General features: G+C 36.2%; 1 protein-coding gene across 1 annotated transcript in view; it reads right to left on the bottom strand.

The window, feature by feature from the left end:
* Positions 1 to 8,089: 8,089 nt before the first annotated feature.
* Positions 8,090 to 26,618, bottom strand: part of oprl1 (opiate receptor-like 1) — a 29,868-nt gene continuing 11,339 nt past the window's right edge. Inside the window, exons 3-4 of the mRNA XM_056733125.1 lie at positions 15,343 to 15,695; positions 8,090 to 9,705 (exon numbers count right to left, since the gene is read on the bottom strand). Coding sequence (XP_056589103.1) covers positions 9,182 to 9,705; positions 15,343 to 15,695 — 877 coding nt within the window. The 3' untranslated portion in view covers positions 8,090 to 9,181. The remainder of the gene's footprint in view (positions 9,706 to 15,342; positions 15,696 to 26,618) is intronic.

The following is a 26,618-nucleotide window of genomic DNA, read 5'->3' as shown; positions in this document are numbered from 1 at the left end:
GGAGACTAGCAAAGGAAGATAATAATGGGCAGGTGTGGATAATGATACGCAGTTGGAATGCTAAACGAGGAACGAGAGGGGCGGGGCCAAAGGCAAAACTGGAGAGAGTGCATATTATGTCATGATAACAATAATATATTTCTCCACCCAAAACCTAAGGCTTTGCCATGACTCTGCCACAAGACCAAGAAAGACGTGACATGATTCGGTAGAATCATGACACAACAACATAAACAAATACTATGTATTTTTTTATACTTCAGGTAAACCAAACTGTTGAGTACATTTACATTTAGTCATTTAGCAGATGCTTTTATCCAAAGTGACTTACAAAGAGTTGAGGGAGCGATAAGCGAAATATCATACAGGAGCAATAATACAGTAGGTAACAATATAAAGTTACTGGTTTCAACAAAAGCTAGACCACTACCTGTTGAAAGAAACTACCTGTTTTTTTGTCTGTCAAGTATTCAAGTATTGTAGTTTTATTTTTATAAAATTATTATTCAATAAAAAATTCATGTTAATTATATTCATGTTAATTAATTAAAAAATAAATTGTTATGGTATAACTAAACACAGACTGGAAGTTTTTTAGAGTATGTTTAGGCCCTAAAAAATGCGATTCATTTCAGAGAATAACAATAAAGAGAGCAATTCCAATATAGGGTCCTTGCACCATTGGTGCTTGGGCTTAAAAAATAAGAAACTAAGAAAAAAATAAGAAACAAGAAAATAAGAATTCATCAAAAAAAAGATCCCCAATTTCAAATTTATTATTAAAGTTTTAAATTAATCCTTCAGTATGTTTGTCATATTCCAGTAAAAGTAACAAGGAAATATCTAATGTCTAAAAGAAAAGAAATGGGTCTGGTCATTGCAAATCAAGTACATTTGGTTTACTTACTTTATGATTGGAATATTTTGATTTCAAAGTGGAAATGAAGGTGAAGACTGAAGAAATCTTGAGCTAGAGAAAATTAACCAACTGAAAAACAGGTTGTTAAAGCTTGTCATAATGAGGGAGACTGGCTCTATGACCTTCTGCTTTGACATTTCTGTCACTTGGCAATTGTAGAGCAGGAACACCTGAGGGGAAAAAGCATGCAGAGGCGGAGTGAGACGGGGTCCTCACCGCCAGTAATTTGACATTGGACAGAAATGGTGCAAACATAGAGCATCATTCAGAGACGGAAAAGGAGAGAAAAATAGACTGCCATCTACGTTTGCTTGCAGGAGAGAAAGAGATGACTTTTACATCTCTGCATGAGCGGTTGCATGAAAGTTCTGAGCTAAACGTAACCGAAAATTATAGTCAACAGCTGTAAAAGGAATTCTGTGTTGTTTGGCAACCTAAACAGAAGAGAAAATAAATAATCACCAACTAATGTGTTTTGTGATAGATGTTCTCTCTTTTACCAAGAGTCTAAAATGCTCTCAGCTAGATAAAGAGAGGGAATAGCCGGGTAAAAACAAAACTTTGGTTGAACGCGAAACATACAATACATTTTAATCAAATAACCAAGTTAATTTATCCCTTATTTAAGCACAAAAAAGTAAATCGATCGAGTTAAGTGTGAAATTTCACTGCACGCATGCCTTACTAGTTTAATGCACAAACACACTTTACACTATAATGTGAAGAATAAGAGTGGCCTAAAGCACAGACATTGATGGTTCTCATTGAGTCTCAATGACCTTGTGTTTCGAAAGGCCTTCAGCTAAGAAGAAAAAGAAAGTTATACAACAAGACATTTAAAATAGAATGACGGAATTAATGAAAACACATGAACAAACACTCATTGTGTAACTGCCCTAATAAAAAAAAACGCTGGTTAGGCATGTTTTGAAGCATGTTTCAAGCTGGTTAGAGCTGGTTTATGCTCATGAGCAGCTTAAACCAGCTCAAACTAGCTACCATGCAACACACCTAACCAGCATATTCTTTTTTAGCAGGGTGAACATCAATCATATTTCCGAGAGAGAGAGAGAGAGAGAGAGAGAGAGAGATGCAGCATATTACACAGGATATGACCAGTTAATGAGCAACAGGGGAAACATGACTTAAGACATGACATTTAGTATTTGTGTGTGTGCATGCATAATAATATAACCCAAAAGACTCCTTATTAAACCTCAATGTTCAGTCAAAAAGTGTATAAAAACACCAAAACAAGACAACTGCACTGTAAAACTTTGCTATAATTTGGCAGCAGGTTTAATTTACTGTAGATTTAATTTACAATTTAGTTTCAAGCAAAAACTTACATAGTTTCTTTCATTAAAACAAATCTGAATGTTTTTTCCTTTTATGTTAATGTATCATAATTTAAAAAGTTTTAAGTGTTTTTACTAGAAAACAAGACAAAAATGCATAGGAATATCCTTTTTTTGCAGTGTTGCTGTGCTAATGCCAGTCTCTTGGTCATTTTGAAACTCAAATGTCAAAGTGCTTTTATTTCGATCAAAGTAATTGAAAACTGTTCTAATAGGAAAGTAGAATTAAGCAGTAATTTAATCTACAGTAAGTTAAAAACCTGCTGCAAAACTACAGTAAGGTTTTACAGTGTGTGTGAGGGTGGTTCATGGCATGGAAATATTAGATATCAATGCTAACGGAAATATTGTACAAAACTGGACATAAGCAAATGGCCATGCTTTGATAAACATATGCTTATTTGGGCCCGCACAGGGCACACAAGCTTAATGGTGTTTGTTGCTTGCTACAGCATAGGGTTTGATGTTGGTATATGTGGGCGTTTGGAATGTCACCCTGGGGGAACGATCTGCACATCATCAAAGCACATCATAGAGAAACAGAAGGAGGCTGAGAGGAGAGAATAATGCAAGTAGCGGGCAGATTTAGAAATTGTATACACTGAGATTGTAAGGATATAATTTTACAGCCATGATTTTACGTATTGTACCCAACCATCATCAAACAAAAAAAGCACACTTGAGTAAACGTGAAATCATTACCTAGTGAGGCAGGTGGCCAGATCCAAGCTTCTAATTAAAGCATTCGTTAAGGTTGCTTGTTACTACCACCGTAATGATTCAGTGAGATCAAGAGAGCATGAACTGGTCATAAAGAGGGGCCATAAATAAACTCGAGTGTAGTTAAGTCTCACAGTTCAAATTTGAGAGCAAGTTATTTTCAACATGCATGTACATGATGTCCCATGGAAGATTTTACCTTATTTTTTACCATAGATTTTACACTTTCAGCGGGGAATCTAACGTGTCGAAGGTTTGTGCACGGCCACTACGAATTTAAATCACCTTAAATTCTCAATCCTAATGCTGTTGCATACAATGATATTGTGGAAAATTGTGTGCTCCAAACTTTGTGGCAACAGTTTGTGATGGGACGTCATAAAAGTATGGGAGAAATAAGAGACCACGGCAACTATTTACTATTTATGTGTTTTTTTGTAAAATTATCGTTTTTGTTCCAGTATGTGAACTACTGACAACATTTCCTCCACATTCCAAATGAAGATCTTTTTTAATATTTGCATTCATTTGTGGAAAATTACTCACAAAGAGTGCAAACTGATTAAAATAACAGAAAAGAAGCAAGTTTATATTCATGTTTAAACAACCTAATACTAACATTTAATTAGTTTAGAATCATTTAAAAAATGCATATATGTTTGAATAAACATGATTTTCTCACCACTTTTGCATTCTTTAAGTCTTTTACATCACTGTTGAGTGACTTTGTGTCATTACTGACATTTCTTTCTGTTGAATTTCAACAGACACTGGGCTGGAAATGTCTCAATACATGCATAAAGACAAAACAGGAGATCTTTTTCCTGCAGCTGTATACTCCAGCATGTCCACATCCCTATGCAAGAAGAATAAAGAAACGTTTAAAGGGGTGTGGAGCCGGTAGATCGATTTGAGTAGAATGGATTGGTAATGTTTTTAAAAAATATATCATGTTAAATAGTTCAAAACTATAACAAGCTGTTTTTCCTTTCATATACAACTTTTTAAGGATTTGCCATTAGTGATCAACCAGTGTTACGCCATGTCTCATCGCGACTCAACAAAAACAATAAACCCCATTATAAACACGATATTTGTTGCTTCTTATTGGAACACAATTGCAGATTATAAGGATTTATGTTGACTTTTTTCACGTTGAGCGCCTGTCTGCATTCGCAGATCACAGAGAAACAACATGCTCTACAAACACATGACAAACTCAACTCGTGTTAATCTCTTACAAAGTCTTTTACAATGAAAATATACTTACAGGCTGCGAATCTGAAGCACCAGAAAGTCCTTGCGAACTTGTAAAGGTTGGATTGCCCCACTTTTTAACAAAAGCTTTTGTGAACAGCCGGCCTTGATCTCTCCCAGGTTCATGAAGCAATCATCTGTGAATTGCGCTGCACACACTTGAATAGTATTGTAAATAAAATATAACCATATCGTTTTTAGTTGTCTCATCTTTTGGAAGGGCAAACAAAGAGGCTTTCTTTTCTTGACGAAACACAATGCGTCTCCACAACATGGCTGCGGCGGCGACGATACAATGAGATTTACAAGTACGCCCACCTTACTTTGCATATACATTTGGGCGGTCTTAGTCAAGTCAAACCTCAAATTAACGTAGATTTGTGGGGGTGTGGTTACACAAGGCTTTTCACGCAGGTCTGGGTGAGCATTCGCTTTTAGATAGAATGCATCTTTTGTTCCGACACTTTCATTTTTGCAATTTTACATGTCTAATACATGCATGGGCACTTATAACACACCAAAGACACAGAAAAACATGTTATCGCATCACATGACCCCTTTAACAAAGCCTAGTGTGGAGAACCTTGGCTGGTCTTTACAAAATGTATACCTGAACCCCATCAATACCTTTTGGGATGAATTTTAACTCCAATTGTGAACCAAACCTCTATTATACAACATGCACTTATGCCTGAATGTGGACAAATCCCTACAATCTTGATTCAGCTAGTCTATTTATACTATATGCTAAATAACAAGTGCTTGTGCATCCACATACATTTAATCATATATTGTTGAGCAGCATCTAAACTGATGGAGTCTTTAAGTACGCTGAGAATGATCTGCTGCGTAAAAGAAAAGTACAAAATTAGTTCAAGTTTGTTTTGAGGTTATATTCGAGAAAAACAGTTAAGCCCCACTTCTAATGTCATCTTATATCACAGACCCATATATTTTCAAAAACGTTCCCCATGTCCACACCAAAATTGGAAATAAGATGGGGATGAGAAGTCATGTTGCCATGGCAACAAAATGAAAACATCAAATATTGATGAAATGCACGCATGCCTGCTAGAGTTGGGCATGTGTCTCATTTTAGAAACGGGATTGTTTGTTTGGCCGGGAGTACTTGACATACATGTGTGGGCTGTGACCCAACGATGTGTCTTTATTTATTTCTAGCCTGTTGCTGTATTGAAGCTAATATATTCATTAAGTATTAAATGTACAGGCTAAACTGAGAGCTGATACATTGTATACAAGCTGAACTGGATTTATGTTAAATAATGTATGAATTTTCTACTGAACAGGATTAATGGTTTAGAATCTGGGCTGTGTGAGAAGTTGATTCTATCTATGGTAAGAGAACCAGACAATCGTAGTGGTTCTGTCACCACTGTATACATAAGCAAATTGTTTTGCACTAAAGAAACAATCCAGTGACCAATATCAGATTAGGTCTTGCAAACCTCAAAGAATCCATTCTCATCTGAAGGGCCAGAAAGTCCTTGCAAAGCTGTAATGGTTGGATTGTACCACTTTTCAACAAAAGCTTTCGTGCACAGCCGAGATTGATCTCTCCCAGGTTCATAAATCAATCATCTGTGAATTGCGCTCCACACACTTGAATATTCGGATTGTACTGTTCTATAAAAGTATTGTAAATAAAATGTCACCAATCGTTTTTAGTTGTCTCATCTTTTGGAAGGGCAAACAAAGACGCTTACTTTTCGCAATGAAACACAAAGCGTCCCCACAACATGGCTGCGGCGGCGGTGATACAATGAGATTTACAAGTACGCCCACCTTACTTGAGTATATAGTTGGGTGGTTTTAGTCAAGTCATACCACGAAATTACGTAGATTTGTGGGGGTGTGGTTACACGAGCCGTTTCAGACAGGTCTGGGTGAGCATTCGAAATTAGAATTTAGAAGTTAGACATAATTAATATTGCATATAAAAATTTATTGTCCGTTTCATATTTGACCTGTGGTTCTCTCTCCTATGTGTGCTTTCACTGTGCGTGTGTGTGAGTGTGTTTGCGTGTGTGGGTCTATGTCAATGTGTGTAAGTATGTATGCATATTGTGTGTGTGGAGCATTTGTAAGTCTGTCTTTTGTGTTTTCACCTTTTTCTTGTTTTTACAGGTATATGCCTTTAGTTGTTTTCCTTGTATTCAATGTGTCTCATGTACAGCTGCTTTGTTACAATGAAAATTGTAAAAAGCTTTATAAAAATAAAGTTGAGTTGAGCATTCGCTTTTAGATAGAATGCTTCGTTTGTTCCGACAATTTAATTTTTGCAAAGTTTTAAAGTTGAAAAAATCCACAGCATATTGTATTAATACTCTAGATAAGATGGATTTTGCTTATATATTTACAGTACATGTATTATAGTATATACAGTGGAACCCCACGATTGTGGATCAAAAATCTTAAACTGAAATTGAACAGGAAATTCATAAAGATAAAAATGCAAGATTATTTGTAAGAATGATCAATTATGTTACATTGTGAACTCCTTAACAACTCCATCATCAAAAAACAAGTTACCTTCAGGTAAGTTCAAGAGAAGTTCAAATGGAACATTCTCAAACATGCTTGTATAACATAATTCCTTAGGTTTTGCACGCACACACACATTTTGTCTATCGAAATAATCTTTACAAATGAACACAATATTTATTACTTTTAAAGCCAAAATACAATTGACCCTTCGCATGGAGTTTGATTGACAGGCAACCGAACCAATCATAACGGAAATATTATGCGCCCCCCCTGTAAGTCCTTTGTGATTGTTGGTAGCCATCACAAAGTCATGTCACAGTGTGAAATCTTAGTGTTAATAATGTACAACAATGAAGACTTCTTTAAACCGACTCATTCAAGAAAACTTCGAGATTTACCTCGTAGACTGACAGTCATTCGATCTGCGCTGAAGGACTGCATCTCATCAACACTGCCAGAATTTTATCGGAGGTAAAATTTGATAATCACAGTTTCACCCGTTGGCTAAACATTTCAGGAACCACTGGCGTTATCCAGACGTTGTGTAGTTACAGCAAGCTCAGTATATTATGCTAAAGATTTAATCTTTATTTTGTTTTCTTAATTCCGAGTCACTTTTACATCCTGAATATATACTTCAAATGCATATTGCAGACTTTCTTATTGCTTTTGACTTAAAGTACACAAATTATTATTTTATGATTAATATTCTTTAGTTATATTTATATAGTTTTACAATTGTCAGAAATGAAAGGCTATATGAGGCAACAGAATACACAACGGTCACTCGAAATCAACACCACCAAGCCTATGACAAACAATAGATGTTTTTTGAGATTTGTGTCCATGTTAAATATTTGTGAGATTTTTATGCATCCCCGACAACATCTGTGGTCGTACACCATGCAGCAACTTATCAACTGCCATTTTTAAGACATGGCAAAGCTTTTAAAATCACGGGCAGGTCATTACTGGTGTGATTTATGTTAGAATGTTGTGTGGAATGAAACAATAACTCCCTTCCGGATTTTGCAAACATGTCATCACCATAGCTCTTTAAATAATAATAAAACTAAAATAACAATGTAATTAGAAATGCAAAACATGTATTTCATTAGAAATCTGAATGAAATAAAAACCATCTAAATAGTGCACTCAGACCTTTGGCACCCCCTGTTTTTGCATTACATTTATGCTTTAACCTATATTTATCTCGCCCTTATTTTTAAATGACTACAACTCAGCAACAAACAGAAGATCTTTTTCATAACTGCTCTTTAATAGAGGAGAAAATATTTCCATATAGTTGCTTTGTAAACATCCACAGCACAAGATGGGGTTTCTTTTCAGTCCATCAGAATATGATCCCATCAGTAAATAAATATGCAGGTAAATGAACAGCCAGTCAATGCAGCGGGTAAACAAGTCAAGAAACAAACACAATATCAAGTAGCACTGAAATGTACAATATCTCTATATTTCACTGACACTTATATATCTTTTAAATTTGGTGTATTTGTAGTCTTTTCACATTCAATGGTCTTCGATGTAAACCTATGATACAGTAGTGCAAGCTCTTTCTTGTGTTTCTCTTAAGTCGAGAGTCTGTATGTATACCAAGCAAGAATTAGAGCCGAGCACAAAACATTCAAGAAGTTTGTGGAGGTTATACTAACCGACATCAACAATGCTAAGCCTCAAAAGCGACTGACTTCATTGTATGCACATATATTATAGAACAACACAGCAACTGTTTGCAATACTTTTCGTTTCTGTACAAATATTTTTCTTTAAACTTGAATCTGTGCTACCAAACATACATAATATCAAATGTTTTTCCTTTTTTTACAGTGGAACCAAGAAAAATAGCAACTTTTTTGAAAATAACAAACAGGTTTAACAAGTCTCCGTAGTTTCAGCTTTTGTGTCATAACTGTATATCGTTACATAATATATAGTATAAAACATACACTATATGATGTACTTAGTACAGTCCACCACTTGGCAATATCACGAAAAAGGGCAGAGAAGTGAAACCCTTAGGTTTTGATTGTATAAAGCCATGTAATCCTACAGGCTTATCTTTCAATAGAAACATTGTAAAGAACGACACAAAAGCATCTATACAAGTCTGCAACATTTAACAACAAAGTGTAATAATTCCCCCACAAGAACGAAATAAGTCATGTAGACAAGGACATCCAATTAAGACACTGTAAAGTGAGCCCCTTTGTCCCTAAAAGGGTGTGTCATTTAATTTGACTCCGCCCTTACTCTTAGCCCAACCCTTTCCCCCGCCCACGTGGCAGAGGTAAGTGTGGTGCTAGAGATTTGTAATCTGAGTGAGCTCAGAGTTTGAGTTTCCTGTCCCTGGATTGGGTCGTGGCTCAGGGCTGACCAGGGGCAGCTTCACGCCTAGTCATGCGGGGTTACTGTTCCCGTCCGCAGTCTTGCAGTTGTAGGCGAGCTCGCGTGCAATATTGCGCATGCGGCCCGACTGCTGCGTGTCGAGGCCAAAGGGCGATGGGTGGCAGAACTCACGAAAGCAACGTTTGAAGTTTTCGTCGAGGAATGCGTAGAGGACGGGGTTCAGGCTGCTGTTGACATAGCCCAGGACGATGCAGAAATGCATGAACACCACCGTCTGAACGCTGCCTAGGTTGAAGCCCAGCGACTGCGCCAGGGCCATGATATGGATGGGCGTCCAGCACACGATGAAGGCGGCGACCACTACCAGTACCATGCGCGTGATGCGACGAAGGTTGCGGTCTTTCTCCTTGGACCCCGAAAGGATGCGGACGCTTCGGAGACGTTTCACCATCAGGCTGTAGCACACGCTGATGATCGCCACGGGAAAAAGAAAGGAGAGGAGGAAGATGCATGTACCAAACACTGGGTCCCAGTAGCTGCGAGGGTCGGGCAGGACCAAGATGCACTCGATGCCTGATGAGAAAGAAAATAAGAATGTCTTTTAATATGGCCGATTATTCTCAATGGAGTTAGTCCGTTTCTCTCAAACCTGTCATTTCTCATAATATCTCAAAAGAGACAAATACAGAGTTTGAACATGAGGGTAAACAAATAATGACAAGATTTATATTTTTGAGGTGAACTAACCCATTAAGGGTGGAATCTAATATTGCGACCACCATTTACTTGCACATGTTGCCCAGTTGTTTTAACGCCTAATTTACAAAATAACTTACACAAATTAGGTAAACTGTCGGAAAAAAAATTATCTTGCGTACAATTTAAGTACTGTATTGTAGAGGATTCACCATGTCTTTTTTTGCCGAAAAAATGGCAATAATTGAAATGTGTTGCATTGCTAATGTATTTTCAAGCGTGCATTGGCGTCCCATGCTTTAAAATTCTGAGAACGACTGACAGTAAATATTCAAAAATTACCAGAAAATATCTGCACTCATAAAAATAAATCTGTTATCAAATCTTCAACTGGAGATAATGTAAATAATAAATCCCTTGTAGAGGTGCATCCACAATATTGATTTTATCAACATGAACTTTAGAGAAAATAATGTTTTTCTCAGTTAATCATTTTTTTCTGCCACTCTTAACATTTTTGATAGCAGCCTCAGACAACATTAAAAGCCTCTCCATTCTTTGAGAAATTTCAATTACCGGTGCCAAGACTTGCTTTCTCACCTGTATCTCGGCAGAACTCTTCTTTTAAGTTGGCAAGAAGGTTCAACATATACCCGTATAGACTGAAGAAATCCACAGATTCTGGATTAGATTCACTTGGAATTTCATAGCCTGGCTGTATAAAGTGTATTGGTTGATCAAAAGCAAACCATGTACAGTACTTAAAATATGTAAGGCCATTTGTTGTGCAGTAGCTTTTAAGAATAAGACCAGTTTTTGATGGAAAGAAAAGCAGCCAGCAGGTCCCCAGCATGTATAAAAACCCAACAATACTGATTTAATGTTTCTTTAAAAAGAACTAAGCCAATTTAATTCAAAGCTAAACATATTAATGAAAATTTAAATAAAACTACAATTTACAAACTGCGACTCAAATTGTTTTACAGTTTTGTCTGCTTTGTTATTATAAATGTTGCAAAATAGCAACAATAAAGAAAAACTTGCCAATCTAAACCAGTAAAGATAACATTAAAGGGATAGTTCACCCTTATAATAGAAATTCTGTCATCATTTACTCAACCTCATGTCATTTCAAACCTGTATGACTTTCTTTCTTCTGCAGAACTCAAAAGAAGATATTTTGAAGAATGTAGGTAACCAAACAACGGCGGTGCCCATTCACTTCTATTGTACAGACACAACACTATTGCAAATCATTGAGAACTTCCGTTTGTCAGTTACGTTCCTCCAAACATTTTTTGCGTTCTGCAGAAGAAAGTCATACAGGTTTAAAATGGCAAGAAATGACGACAGAATTGTCATTTTTGGGTGAACTATCACTTTAAGATTGAGGAATGTACGGTCAACCCTTTCTCATTATCACTGCTTTGTGCAGGTTATCTCTGTCAACCGTGCTATCTTCTCTTGTGTTTTGTAGAATATTGTGTATTATGCTACAGTATGTGCAAGTTTGCATCACAATGGCCTGGAACTAAATATACACCCCTTGCCCTAACTACATAAACAAAATATTTTTTTGACAGCAGTGAGATTAAATGGAGGAAAATCTATCCATATAGTCTAGTAACAATGTCATGACGAATGTCACCAACAACAATCATCTCAATTGAGTCCTTTTTTTGGCAGTAACAGTTTTTGAAGAAACACCAAAGGCTTAAATGACACTTAAAATATAAGTGTGAACTTCAGTATGTTTCCTGGGCTATGAACCCAGATATAAACTAATAAATATACAGTTTATCTCTCGGTAGATCTGCATGCATTCCTGGAGGTCAGTACATCAAAAATATGTCTCTAACTGGTGGGCATCTTTTTATATGTTAAACTATTTTTCTTGCTGCAATGCAAAGTTATTGTAATCCGGTATGCTGATCATTAAATGTTTTATTGAATGCATTCTCAAAGTGGTGTGAAAACTATGTCTCTTAAGTGCATGTTTGTTTGCTTGCTTGTTACTTTGATATGTTGAAGCAAAACAGCATCTCTGAGAAGTAAACATGGAACATTTGTCCACACTGACTGGGCATTTGCTTATGGACCTATTCCACCATCTCCCTCCACATCTACATCTCTCTCATCCTCCCTCTCTTTCATTCTGTCAAAGGCAGCAGAACGCAACCCGCATGAAGTGATGAATAAATAAATATGTTGCAAGTTGGCAGCAGTGGAAAACACTGTTTATGAAAGAAAGCTGTTCAAACATTCTGAAGAAGATACAGTACTCATCTAACTACTCTGTGTTTGTCCAAAGCTTTAGTTGTTTTTATAAAACTATATGAAACACACACGCATGCCCGCGCATTAATTCTGTATGATTTATAAGCTTGCTTCCTCATGGGGACCAAAAAATGTCCCCACAAGGACAAGGATTTTGGATATTGCCAGCTTGAAAATTGCCTTAAAAATATTTCAAATGAAAAGAATGTTGCAAAAACATGACAAAAATACAGAGCAAGAACATGGTTTTGCCATTTAGCATCATGCCGAAAATATGATTTGTAATGTTTATTAGTGGACTTCACGAGGAGGGAAGCAGAGATTACAAGTCGTTTACGTTGAAAGTTTGTCCCTTTAGGGCTACTGCAGAAAACCTGTGGTGTTTGTAGATAGAAATAGCTCATTCTAAGGTAATAAAAGCATAATACTTCATTATGTTAGGTCTTTATACACCTGTGAAGCATGGGCGCCGTAAAGGGGTGGAAGGTTAGGACGATTCTAAGGGCCCAGCCTGATTTAGAGCCCAGAAGAGCAGACCCCCTTTTTATTTTCCTATTTCTTTTCTCTTTTTTTTAATACATACATTAAATATGCTAGGGCCTCTCGTGCACTAAATGTGTATTTTGTCCGTTTTGACCATAGATTTAATATTTAAAAAACAAATAATGTAATTACTGTTTCGGTCACAACCCTCCCTGCTCCCTCTCACAATGGTTCATTCCACCTGCGCTCGCTAGTGTAGCGTCTCTTGCTTATTGGACTTGCCGCAGACAGTGACACACGCAGACACGTCACATCAAAAGTCAGGGAAACAAAAACGGAAAGAAAAGAAGTCAAGAGAAGACAGAGAACGCCAAAGTCGACAGTATGTCACACAGTTTTTCAAAAAGAAAGGTAGCTTGCCATATTCCTGTATTCCAAAACTTATTTTTGTTGCTACATGACCTGCTTTTATCTAGCTAGCTTAGTAAAATAATTACTGAATTATGATTTACATCCAACAATAATAACATCTCTGCTGTCTCCGGGACGGGTTATCATGTCTCGTAGACACAGATTCAGCGGCTGCTGCACACCCACGTCTCCCACCCCCCGTCCCCGTCTCAGCCGAACAAGGTGAGCCTGAGCGCGAAACTTCGCGAAGATTGAAGCCTCTAAACACGTCTTATCTACTGTGTTCGCCACATGATGATAACTTCGCAAAACAAAAAGTAATCTACACGCTTCAAAAATTACAAAATTAGTTTGCCGTGTCGTGTGTTCTGTGAAGTGACAGTGCGGCTGCTAAGATCGATACTGTCAAACTTGACGTTCTTAATATGAATAAAATGCCCCAGAAAAATATAATATAAAATTGAATAAAACGTGTCTCTACTGTAGCTGATGTTTCCTGAATGAGCAGTTTGACCCAGCTAAAGCTTGTTCATGTTAAGTATATGTCAATACATAATGTTCTCTTGTGCTTGCAATTGCAATTGAGATAATAAATGTTCTCCCTTTTATGTAAACAAGTACATATTTCTAAAAAAAATTCTTGTTTTTGTAGGCTTTGTACTCATCTTTAGACATTTTAACTATGCAATGTGCTAAGTATCTTTTTTTAAGTATACAGGGCATGTTTATTGGGTTAAATTTTATCTGTAAAAAATGTAGGGGGCCCAGAAATTTTGGTTTCCATAGGGCCCAGAATTTCTGGCGGCACCCCTGCTGTGAAGACATGTATACTATATTGCATTTCTGTCAGTAAATCCTCAAAAATTTCACATTGAACCTTTAAAACAATCAACATTACAGTAATGAGAAACGAATCAGAATTACCATACAAACTTACACACATGAATGCATATCCTTACATATAATTATATAAATATATATATATTTATTATAGTACAGTATGTACACTGTACTTAAGAAGAAGGACAACCTCTCTATGGTGTTAAAGCTGTTTCCTGCTGATGCAATTAACACCTCTCTCATGATTTTTTACAGAAATACACCACATTTAATAAAAACACGTTATGATTATTAAGAAGTCAAAGCCACAGGGAGGAAAGGCACCTACTGTTCTGTTTGAAAACAGAAGCAATTAAGTCTAAAGAATCTGGTAACTGCTGAATGATTTCATTAGCATTGAAATGCCCCATTGTATGGTACATGTATTATTAACATGCCATCCCACACACATATACACTGTCATATTATGGTTTGCTGCAGACCCCAGGTGCTGTTATTTGTTAGTCGGTGTGCCGTTGTTTCCTGTCGTAGCAAAACAGCTGCTCTCTTGTTGGAAAGCTGCATAAATGTTTAAAGGCCACAGTCTTTGGCTGTTTTAGAGGCTTTGATTGTTTTTTTTGAGTGTTTAACAATGGATGTTCATGTTTCGAATTTCGAAAAACGCTTTATATTTCACATATTTCAAGTCTATTGTTCATAGCTGTCCCTCTTCTCACAAAACGACTGGATTTATTCCGGTCTATATAAAGTCCCTCCTTCCGAAACGCTCTGATTGGTAAAGCTGACCAGGTCTGTGACGATTGGTTCCCCGCTTAGAGTGTGTGTGTAGATGTCCCACCTATACCATATCAGCGAGCTTCCTTCGGGCTGTTGTGATTGGTCGGTGCCCCTCTCAGTGCACGTGTTATAAACTTTTAGCAATAAACAGTAACAATGGATTCAATTTAAATTGACTCCAATTTAAACACACACACACACAATATCAGTGTGTTACACATAACAGCTTTCACAGCCGATGTTAAAGTCATGGAAGCTGTTATTTGACCGTTTAATATCTTAGAATGTGTGTAAATGAAATCTTATAACCAGCTGTTGGACTATGTTGAAATTGAAAGTGGTTTAGCGCGTAGCTCTCTAAGGAAGATTCCTGTGGGCGGAGGTTATTAAAAACACTCGGAATGATGACATCCTGTAACCGGGAAGTAGAGGTCCGACCCAGCCGTTATCTGTAGTCCTTGAAAATCGTATTCTGTTAAAGACAATATCTCGCTTGGCACTGAAATTTGAGCTTTATCATTTTGCAGGTATCATTTATGCTCTTACAGCAACATTACACACTAACTAAAGGTTGAAAAACTGTTTTGGTCAACAACTCCTTAAATTTGGTGCATTTAATATTTTCAAGACTTATATATAAGTCTTGTTATATATAACAAAAGTTGTTTTGTAGAAACATCCTTTTAATTTTAAAATATTTATTCACACAACTGTAGACACACTCACCATTGTCATCCTCCACGTCTCCAAGGACCATAGCAGGGACCCCGATGGCTGAGGCCAAGACCCACACACAGATATTGACCACCTTAGCCTTGTGGGGTGTCCTCATGTCCAGGGCTTTCACAGGATGGCACACGGCCACGTATCGATCCATGCTCATCACGGTCAAGGTGAACACACTGGTAAACATGTTATAGTAGTCGATGGAGATAACAGTCTTGCACAGGGCATTGCCGAAGGGCCAGAAACCGAGGAACACATCTGTGCCCTGGAAAGGTAGCGTTGCCAAAACCAAGGCATCAGCCAGCGCCAGATTAAAGATATAGATGTTGGTAGCTGTCTTCATCTTGGTATATCTATAGAAGTAAAAGAATAAGAATAAGAGACAGTGAGAATTAAATAATAAACCAGGTCGAGTAGTCTAAAATTAGTAAGTTACTTTTAGTGCCTGTTGCAATTGTAGTGGCAATATTGTATAATATAAATTGTGCAATGTAATAAAAAGATCGTCCAAATCTCTGATGTCTAATGATCTGTCTAGAATTATGGTCCTTGCATTTAACAATAATCACAAACAAACCATGTTTAATACAGTATATAGAAAATTTAAATAACATTTTGCCTTATAACTGTGTATGTACCAAGGCACTTCCTGTTTCTTTACACAACAACATCGACATCCCCTGGCCTGGTGTGCATACTACATCGTTTTATCCGTTATCCTTGATCCTTGTAAATTCAGACCGTTTTGATAAAGCTGTCATGTGTACGTGAAACTTTTCAAAAACGCATCATGTAAACGTGGCCTTATTGCATTACATACCTTTCTATCAAAGTTGTCTGACATTATCAAGATTCATTTGTTCTCACACAGTTTAACCTTTGAGGTATTTCGTAATTAATACCATTTTCTGAACTTTAGACAATAAACTGTGATAATGTGAGACATGTTGAAGTTGTCTGAATAAACATTGGTTTGACTTTAAAGAAGAGTGTGAAACTTTAGTACTTTATTGGCATGGTTGTTTACAATACTATCAATGCATCAAAGACAATGACGGAAGTGAAAAAGGTACCAATAATATAAATAATAAAATAATTTGATGAAAATTTTAACACTTTCATTCATGAACAACTTTAGTCGGAATTGTTATGGCATGAAAGCAATATTTGAGGATTTTTACACAAATTCTTCCCATATTTACATATATTTTCCACATACAATCACTATAGGTGACTATCACAGTTATCTTAAGTTTTGGTTTTGTCGCCTTTGTTCATGAATCATTATTAGTTAATAAGTCCAACACCTGTTTCTGTTCATCCTTATTATATAGTGCGCTTGCTCACAGCCCTTCCGTGACAGTAGGCTTGTTCGACTTGATGCGGCGCTGCAAGATCCAACAGGCGGATGACATCGAAGTACCGCGATAGCGATTCGAAACCAAATTTTTAATGATTTTTTCGAAATCGCACTCGTGGTGCTTTGGTGTAATTCGCCTGTCGAACAAGCCTAGTGTATAGACCAATTTGCAGTCGACATCATGGTTACGTCACTGCCAGCTGCCTGCCCATACTGGTTGCGGAAAAACTGTGAAAAAAATGGAATACCGTTGTTGAATATGCCATTTTAAGCTAAACAAGTCATTAAATGAACAGGCTGGACTGACGGAAACTGTGTTTATTTTATTTCAGGTAAGGTTTTCTATTATATTTTTAAGTCCTAACTAATTTGTATACCGTATCCGTGTAATTCTCTAGTCGTTATGAAGGCTATTTCTTGTTTTTTCTGCAGCCAAGATGCATGCGCATCACGAATGTTTACAAACTTATAATTAGCCTATAGGATGCGTCACTGTGCCATTATGCCATCAAACTCATGCATGCACTATATGAAACGGTTGTAATAAAATGAACTTTTCGCAGGCTGTGCTGGATGGACGGACGATTGCACTCTTCCTCACTTGCACTTGTCTATATGTGTGCGCGTGTGTTTCTATTGAGTAAAACGTATAATGAGTTTTGGGAGTTTGGAACGGTTCTTTCTTATATCTGTAACCTTATTACAGTGAAAGAAAAAGTGTGTCTCAGTCTGTGGTCACTGTATTAGTGAGGTTTAGACTTTTTTCTTCTCTTGGAAACCAAAAGAATGACGCATTTCTCTACAGCTAAACTGTGCTCAATCTGTATGTAAATCTGTAATGATGGTGATGCTGGAGATACAGCCAGATCAAATGTTTTATCGTGATCCAATAACATTTCGACTTACTTTGATGTTTATTCTTGTTTTATTACATTGTCATAAATTGATGCTATAATGCTTTCTTCCTCCTCTGGCGTCTCTTTTCTGGCCATTATGCAACAGCGAGAGCCAGACAGAGTAAGTATAGTGTCAAAGAAGAAAGAAATCAACACATTACTCCTCCAGTTGTGATTCATGCAGGTGTAGAGCAATTTTAATCATCCTACACTCAAAAAACACCAAGAAACCATGAAATGCATGCTTAAATCAACTCAATGTATATGTGAATTTAAATGCGAAAAACTGTCATTTTCACAAGTGCCCTTTTGAACTCCATTAATACTTTATTTTATGATTAAGCATCCATAAAAAATATTTAATCACATTTTCACACAGGTTTGGTAATTACAGCAGTGTGATAGGGCGATAAATGCACTCAAAGGAGTATACAGGGTATATACCACTGTGATCTGACAAAAGTAATAATATTTTTATTCGACTTCATAACTCTGATTGTGAGGCTGTGTGCTGAGTCAGAGAGAGCTATTCCACTGATATTAACAGGCTGCTTAGTAGCCCCTTCGGGTTTATTGTGAAAAGTTGAAGCAGAAAGTAAAAATATCACACTAAGAAATATTGTATTTAATAAGGAAAGGGCAGACTTCGTCATTACTGTTGAAGCTAACTGTAATTCTCTTATATTGGGCTCATAATTACAGAGAACGCCTTATTTTGATCACAATATTAAACAACAATAACAGCTACTTTTCCTGATAATAAAATCAACAAAATAAAATGTAACCCTACAAATTCCTGTCTCTAAGCCAGTGGGCAGAACAAATGAATCAATGAATTAGATATAGACGGTTTTATCTTAACAACATAAACAAATGTTACTGCGCTTGCACACTTTTGTGACCCCAACCTAACTTCCGGTACACATTCACAAACAAAAGAGTGCCAGTAGATTATTTCTGATAACAAGCAAAAGAAACCGAGAAGTACCGTTAGCTAAACTTGTCTCTTTTATTTTAATATAGACTCCGATACCAAGCTTACCCGCTAGATGTCAATGAATCATACGGTTTGTATAAATGCGACCAAACCACGGGACCCATTCAACAAATTGTTTATTTCATAAAACGAACCTACAACAAAATTAAACAAATCATTTATTTAATACAATTATTGCATTGTATATTGTGAAATAGTAATACAAATTAATATTAACATAAATTAAATTAAATATAAATAGTAACTGTATATTATTAGACACTTTCCAAACACAGAAGTTAACGCACGTGCACGCACGTCCGATGAAATTGTCTATAGAGCGAAAGATACAGAGCCCTTCTCGTATTTGTCTCCAGTAACAGAAGCCAGTGATCCCATATGTCTACTGTAGAGTTTTAAAAGAGATGTCATGAAAGAACCTTCCATCTGGAAGTGAAATACATTATTAGTGTCTTTCGTTTTCAGCAGCAAGAGACAGCTTGACTCATGAATGATGGATGGCTTGTTTTGATTGCCAGAAACCCAGATAATACATATTTAATTACGAAAAACTCCTACATAATTCTTTATTAAAATATTTCAAAAGTGTATTTTTGTCAAGGGAAAAACAGAAAGGATTCTCAAGCTTTGCTTGGATTTCGTGATTCTCTTACTGTGTGTCATCAAGTGTCTCTTTTTGTATTAATTTTAATGCATACACTCTCAAAAAAAGGTGCTTCAAAAGGGTCTTCGATGCCGAAGAACCTCTTGGTTCCATAAAGACCCTTAAAGATCGGGTAACAAACTCAGTTTTTGCACGTTACAGTAACAGCACGCAACACATCAATCCCTTTGTGTTTTGTACATTATGCAAATACACGCCAATTGCCAACAAGACATAGACATATGACTTAGTTTCACTTACTGAGTGCAGTTCATGTCCGGCATCTTTTAGCGCTGGGACCAAGCCATCTATCAGTTTAAACGATCTCCAAATCCAGTGTTATAACCACTATTTATATAACATCCATCACTGAAATGCCATGAACAAACATACACACCTAGACTTCAGCTCATGTTGACGCAGCGCCGATCACATTGATGGTAAGCGGGTCTCGCTCGTCGGTTGGCTCGTGGGGGGGGGAAAGGTTCTTTAGATTATAAAAAAGTTAGAAAGAGATGGTTCTTTAAAGAACATTTGGCTGAATGTTTTTTTGTGGAACCAAAAATGGTTCTTGTATTGCATCGCTGTGAAGAACAGTTTATGCACATTTATTTTTAAGAGTTTATGTTGAGGGTATACATAAGTGACAGAGAAGGCAAGGGAAACTCTAAACGTCTCTTTTGGCGTAAAAAAACTACTGTTGGTATTTACTAAAGACACACAGTGAAAATTAGCGCTGAAAAGGCGTGGACACAGCCGTTTTTGCGACTGGCCTTATTGCTTATGAATTTGTAGTAGTTTCCATTTCAGATGCAAACTTTATGGGAGTGTATTTAAATTAATCATGCAACATGATTTATTAAGATTCACATTTGTCATTGTACGGGTATTCGCGATTTTATTTAACACCCAAAAAAAGCATGTATTAAATCATGTGCTATTTTGTGCTCCTCTTAGTAGATTGAGTTGGTCATTTTGGGAATGAGATGTATTGCACTTGTGTTATGTAATGTGCGCCTTGTTATTACACTTTTTTGCCCTGTTTAGTCAATATGGCTCTTGAATTTAGGTACATTAAAGCAATGATGTTAACATTATGTGAAACATTTTTTCACAAAATTATTCAGATGAAGACGATAATATTTCATTTTGTCTAAAATTATTCTAATTAAAAGCATTGATATGTCATTCCTAAATCCAATTAGGTTTCATTGTCACATTGAAGCAAGCCAGCCAGTGATTACATTGAAAAATCATGTAAATATAGGGCACAATGTACCATATGAATAAAATGATTTTTCGTATTGATTAAAAAAAATATTTCACATGTATTCTGAATTTTGCACTGCATTGTGTTGTGCTTTAGGGTTAATGTAATGGATAATGTCCTGGTCTACGCCGGGTAGAACACGCGAGTCTCGCATCTTGTTTTTTGTTTCAGATGTCGGCCCGGTAGTGGGTTGGGGACCTCGGATTTAAAGAATACATTTTATTTCCTTTCTTCTCAGTATCGTCTGGTCATTCAGACTTGTCACCAGTTGAGCCATTTTGGCATTTCTTTTTTTTCATAGCTTATCAAGTCAAGCTAAAAAGAACAGAGATGACATGAAAAGTCATACATTGCACAGCAGGCATGGTTGTAGCGAAACATAAATAAACTTGGATGAGAAAAGTTAATTCTCCCTCGACACAGAAAGTTTACTTTGAAATGTGACACTGATAGTTTGGGTCGGTTGAGGAAGGGACTCGAGAGAGTTGTGGTTGATCTTTGACAGCTCATCCACATTTTAAAACCAGGCTGAGATCAGACAAAGCTGAAACCAGGCCCTGACCCTCTTGAAACGTTGGAGAGGAATAGAGGAGAGAGAGATCAATACAGTAGAGAGATGGAGAGAGTGATGCAGGTTTAGAGATCCGGCAGTTCAGAACTGAAGAGCTGACGAAGCAGCAGCGAGAATACATTCACACACATAATCTCTCTCTCTCTCTCTCTCTTTCTCTCTCTCTCTCACTCTCTGTGTATATAATCTTGTCACACTTACAGAATTTTTGGCTTAACTATCTATAGTTTTTTTTTGCATAGGCTAATCTCAGTCTTTCAATTGATGCCGTAATGGGAAATTGTGATAATCAAGGGAGAATAGACACAAAAAAAGCATCCGGGTTTTTAGTCTCTTATAATGAAAATTTGCAGATAACATAGTATTGCAATGCAGTCGGTGTTAGTATCATAGTATTTGATGAAATCATGTGATTAGATGTAACATGTTTCAGTATGATTTTATCTCAACATTTAAGAAACACACACTTTATTGAATTTAAAGGCAGTATAGCCTGTGTCTTATTGACAATTTATATGAAATAAACAGTTGCATCAAAAGTGCTATTTATGAAGCACAAAGCAAAACCACTTACGTTTGAAAAATCACTTTCTCGTCTCTTCTTGAATAGAATGAACCATTAAAGTTTCTCAATCGTCTAGATGTTAGATGAAATAACTCTTTAAATATATATTCTGATTGACAGGGAGAGAGACAGAGTGGTGTTTTCATGTGTAATTCAACTCTAATTTTTGGTCTATGATACAGCCTTCCCATATATTAGATATCCGTGCGGAAAAAGGGAATGAAAAATCACTTGATCTGTGGGATGAATTTTACATGACCTGCCATGTATGATGATATATTTATGTTAATTCAATCATTTCTCTGTCTTGGAGCCAAAAAGTCCCCAGGGGACGGGTGGAGGTAATCAGAATTTAATTTCATCTTCTGCAGAGTAATATCTCAAATCTTAAAAGGCAACGTTGTTCAGAGAGTGTTTGTCAACTTTTGTCTCAAATGATATAATATACACTATGCACTTAAACTATGCACAATGCACTCAACCATATAGTGTATGAATTTCAGAAGAGTAGTATCATCCCAAATGGAATCCTTAACGTATTTATACTAAAGAGAAGAATATCGGTATCCCAGACGAGCGCAAATGATATCAATCGCACAGCATGCGTGCAAATAAAAACCAATTTGTGCATTGTACATTTACAATAATTGCAAGTGTTAGACGTGAGAGGATGAGTTAGTGTTTGAGAAACTATTTGTGCATGACAAATTAAGAGAAAGGTGTGTGGGTAAGCAAGACAATATATATTTTATAAAAAACAAAATAAACTTTTTCAAAGCTTCTGAATACTGTGACAGGTACAATGTTTTTATTTCACATTTATAAAGTCAATGCCAATGTTACTATAAACGGTTTCATCGAATGCACGCGCCTGGCCCAAACATCTGGTCTGTGTGTTTTATACAGAATTAATGATCACGGTAATGACTTTTATAATGAACTCAATATAAATGTAAAAAGACATGGACAATTAACCTGTGTAAAGGAGCAGACCCTAAGCCCACATCAAGCAACATGCGCCACAGTCCTCGTGGACCCCATTAATACCGACAAAAAGAACCGGAGAGACGGATGAAAATTACACAATGACTGGCAGTTCACTTCAGTTGCCATGATGGGGATGATTTGTGTAAATTAGACAAAGCACACTTTCTGACTGATATCACTTGCAAAATAATGACATGCAGGGGTGTGTTAACTCTGGGGGGAAGGAATAACTAAATATTGTGAGATGATTATATTGCACCTTTATAGATTACGGAGCAGACCCATAGGAGTCTCTAAATTCAGTAATAAAAAAAAATATTTATGTATTAATAAAAAAAAACTAAATCCAGTCAGTTGCTTTGGCATAGGGCTAAACAATGGTTCACCAATGTCTGCCTTTTAGCTCTGCCATAATGTAAAGAACATTTATGATCAACGTCATACCGGCTGTACAAAAAATGACTTTCATAGAGTAAGTAAATTGACATTTTTAATTGCATCCATTATACTTAATGTTTCAGGCCAATTAAACCTATTAAAAACGGACTTCTTGAAAGTTTGTTTTTATTGCGTTAATATATATATTCATATCCTTGCAACCCAGCTCATAAACAACATCAGTCATCATTGAAACAGTCGAGAAACACCAACTCCCAGGCTAAAAACGATTCCAAATCTAATCTGTGTCCATGAATCACATGCCAAACTCTCACAGTGCGCTCGAACACATTTAGCGGCGTGCCTGATGAATCCCATCAGTGCCTGTGTAAAGCTTCTGTTTTGATTGAATGCATTCAAAAACAAAATTGAGTTTTATGCCAGCCAGTGCCAGCGCTTCAGCTAATACCCAGCCGACTCGGTGAGGATTACAGCACATGGGAAAGTACTGCAGGAGAATGCAATGACAACAAACAACTCAATTCATTCTGCGTGGGCACAAATCAAACAAGCACGGTGCTTTCAAATGAATTTCAATAAACATTGGTTAGAGTATTGTAAAAAGCCATTTAGGATAGCAATACAATGCAACATAAAAGCAAAACTCAATGGCAAGAGCAAATATTTAATGTTAATGGTCTGTGCATGTAAAATTTATATTTAATTATATCACTACATCTAGTGATAGAAGTTCAGTAGTAAAACAGAGGAAGTTTGGGATGAGCAAAACATCCTCAGTACTTTTGATACCTGCACAGTTGAGAGCATTCTATCTGGCTGAATTACCGTCTGGTGTAGAAACAGCACCGCCGGCAACCGCAAAGCACTGCAGAGAGTTGCAGGAACTGCCCATCGTGTTGTGGGAGATGAGCTTCTCTCTCTCCAGGACATCTACACCAGGCGGTGTATGAGGAAACCCAGGAAGATCATCAGTGTTCCAGCCACCCAAACCACAGGCTGCTCTCCTTGCTGCCTTCGGGCAGATGATACCGGAGCATCCGGTCCCACACAAACCGGATGAAGGACAGTTTTTTCCTCAGGCTATAAGACTGCTCAACATCAAAACTGATACACTCCACAAACTCACACTTCTTTTGACCATGCACTACAGTTTCATGGACTATAACGCACCATGCATTGTACCGAATGCAATAACAATCCATTACCAAACTTCCATATCTATATCTGTACTATCTGGACTTTATGGTTGATCCATTATACATACACGTTCATTTGTACACCTGCATATTAAATGTGTATGTTCAACGTCTAATTTGTATCTCTTGTGTATATTGTGTATATACTGTCCATATGTGTATAATGTATAATGTCTTTATTGTTCAGTCTGTCTATTTATACTTTGCACTGTTCATCTGCACTACATACTGTCACTTAAATCTGTAAAGCCATCCAGTTGTTTGTCATACAGTTGTCTGTCCAGCTGCATTCTACTTTGTATGGATTACACACCCAAAACTTTAACAATAAAAGTGAGTTGAGATAGAATTAACTCATGGATGTTAAATTAAACATAAAGTTCAACATCTTTATTCTGAAATTATGTACTGGTCACAGTTGTCACAAACAAGTTGATGCATGACGGGCAGAATTAAGCAAAATAAACTGATTTCAATAATAATGAATAATAATATTTTGTCAGGAATCTGACAGAGTTCACATTTGACAACAATTACAAACAGACGCAAACAAGCATGCGACCTGTTGCATTTTAATACACGCACAACAAATTGAGATACTTCCAAAACAAACAGCCTGGAAAATATGAATACAGGGGAGTAAATTGAATTACCTCTTAATGTTCAAAATGAATGATTTACAAATCCAAATAGAAAGAGAGCATGATAATTGTACATTTTTCTCATTTGGCAAGATGCTGGAAATCCTCATTTACTGTCTGCCAAGTCTAGTGAAGTGTTTGCATCAGACTGTCTTATCAACTGTATGCACTGCAGATGCGTAAACATTCCCATTTTGACGTTTCTTCAAATACAGACACTTTTAGCCTCAGGGATTGATTTTTTTGTAAAAAAGCAGTTTACATTGTTTACTTATTGTTTTATGAATGAATGAATGAAAAGTTTTATTTCGAACATGTAAAAATAATAACATTTTAGATTATAAACAAAACAATAGCAACATAATCTTAACATATACATGTCCGAAAAGGATTAGGAAGAAGAAACAGCATATATATTACCCCCTTCTCAACTACCCAATTATGATCATCATATTATCTTTGGAATTCTGTCACCATAAACCATTATTTAATAAAATAATTACAATTTGCTGCATGTGTTTGTTTTTATCCCCATACAACTAAAGAATCCAAAAACCCACATAGTTACATTTATATCCACCGTAAAGATGAATAATGTCAAAAAAATAAACCAACACAAAAACACGACTACAATAAATAAATGGCTGGTGCAAAACACCTTGTGAAAACCCTTCTTCCTCCCTGTACCTTGTAAAAAAACATATTTTTGTACCGCTTTTTAAACTGGCTCATATTTGGACACATCTGTTCCACACTTTTACTCCACATACAGAAATACAAAAACTATTTTAAATGGTACGGACACAAAGATGATTAAAATTATTTGAAAAGATTGAAAATGAACCAAATCATTCCATTTTAGTGTATTTGATTTTAAAAATAATTAATTTGTATGATCTCTGAAACCAGTATTGGGAATTATCCTAAACGTTCTTTTTTGTAACATAGATATATGAAGGTAACATTTTGATATTTTGATATTATGTTGTATGCTGTAGATATTATTGTCTTACTCTTGAAAATATGTTTTAAATATAAATACATTATGAATTAACCTTTACTTTTTTCTTGTGTTAAAATTATTCTATTAATTTTGCCCACACAAATAAATATATGTAACATACAGTATGTATATACAGTACTGTGCAAAAGTCTTAGGTTACCATACGAATTTAGCAATGGTATTTAAACAATGCTAGAATGACTTTATAATAATTTCTCAGTCTTGTTATTGGAAAACAGACAATACAGAATATATGTGTGTATTACTAAACAAAAACAAAAAATAATCTGACAAAAAACAGCTTTTATAATGTTGCTGTCCTTCTAAAATCACGGATGTCCAAATTCAGGGTTTTTCAGGAAACTAAAAAAATCACTTTTTTAATGTTTAAATAATGTGTAGTCACAGTTGACAAGCACGTTTAATACTTTTATTGTTTACATATTTGCAAAACCCAGTGATAAACATAAAGGGTGACTAAAAATGTTAATAATAATAATAATGTTTGCCTGAAGAAGCCATTTTGTGTGTGTACGCGTGCGTGATATACAGTTGACGTGTGATGTTAAAACAGTCTAGTGGAATAGAGTAAAAATCAGTTAAAAAAGTAAAAATAGGTAAATCACCCCTTGAGGAAACTTAAAACTGGTAAATTGCTCCTTGATGCTGCATTAACAAAAACGGCTCAGTGTGTAAAGAAGATAAAAAGGTAACTCAGCTTAGTTTCGCGTTCACATGTACACCCATT

The sequence above is a fragment of the Triplophysa dalaica genome, chromosome 20 (assembly GCF_015846415.1).
Source record: "Triplophysa dalaica isolate WHDGS20190420 chromosome 20, ASM1584641v1, whole genome shotgun sequence".
Classification (NCBI taxonomy): Eukaryota; Metazoa; Chordata; class Actinopteri; order Cypriniformes; family Nemacheilidae; genus Triplophysa; species Triplophysa dalaica.
Note: the sequence above shows the minus strand (reverse complement) of the source record. Positions and strands in the feature narration are given on the sequence as shown.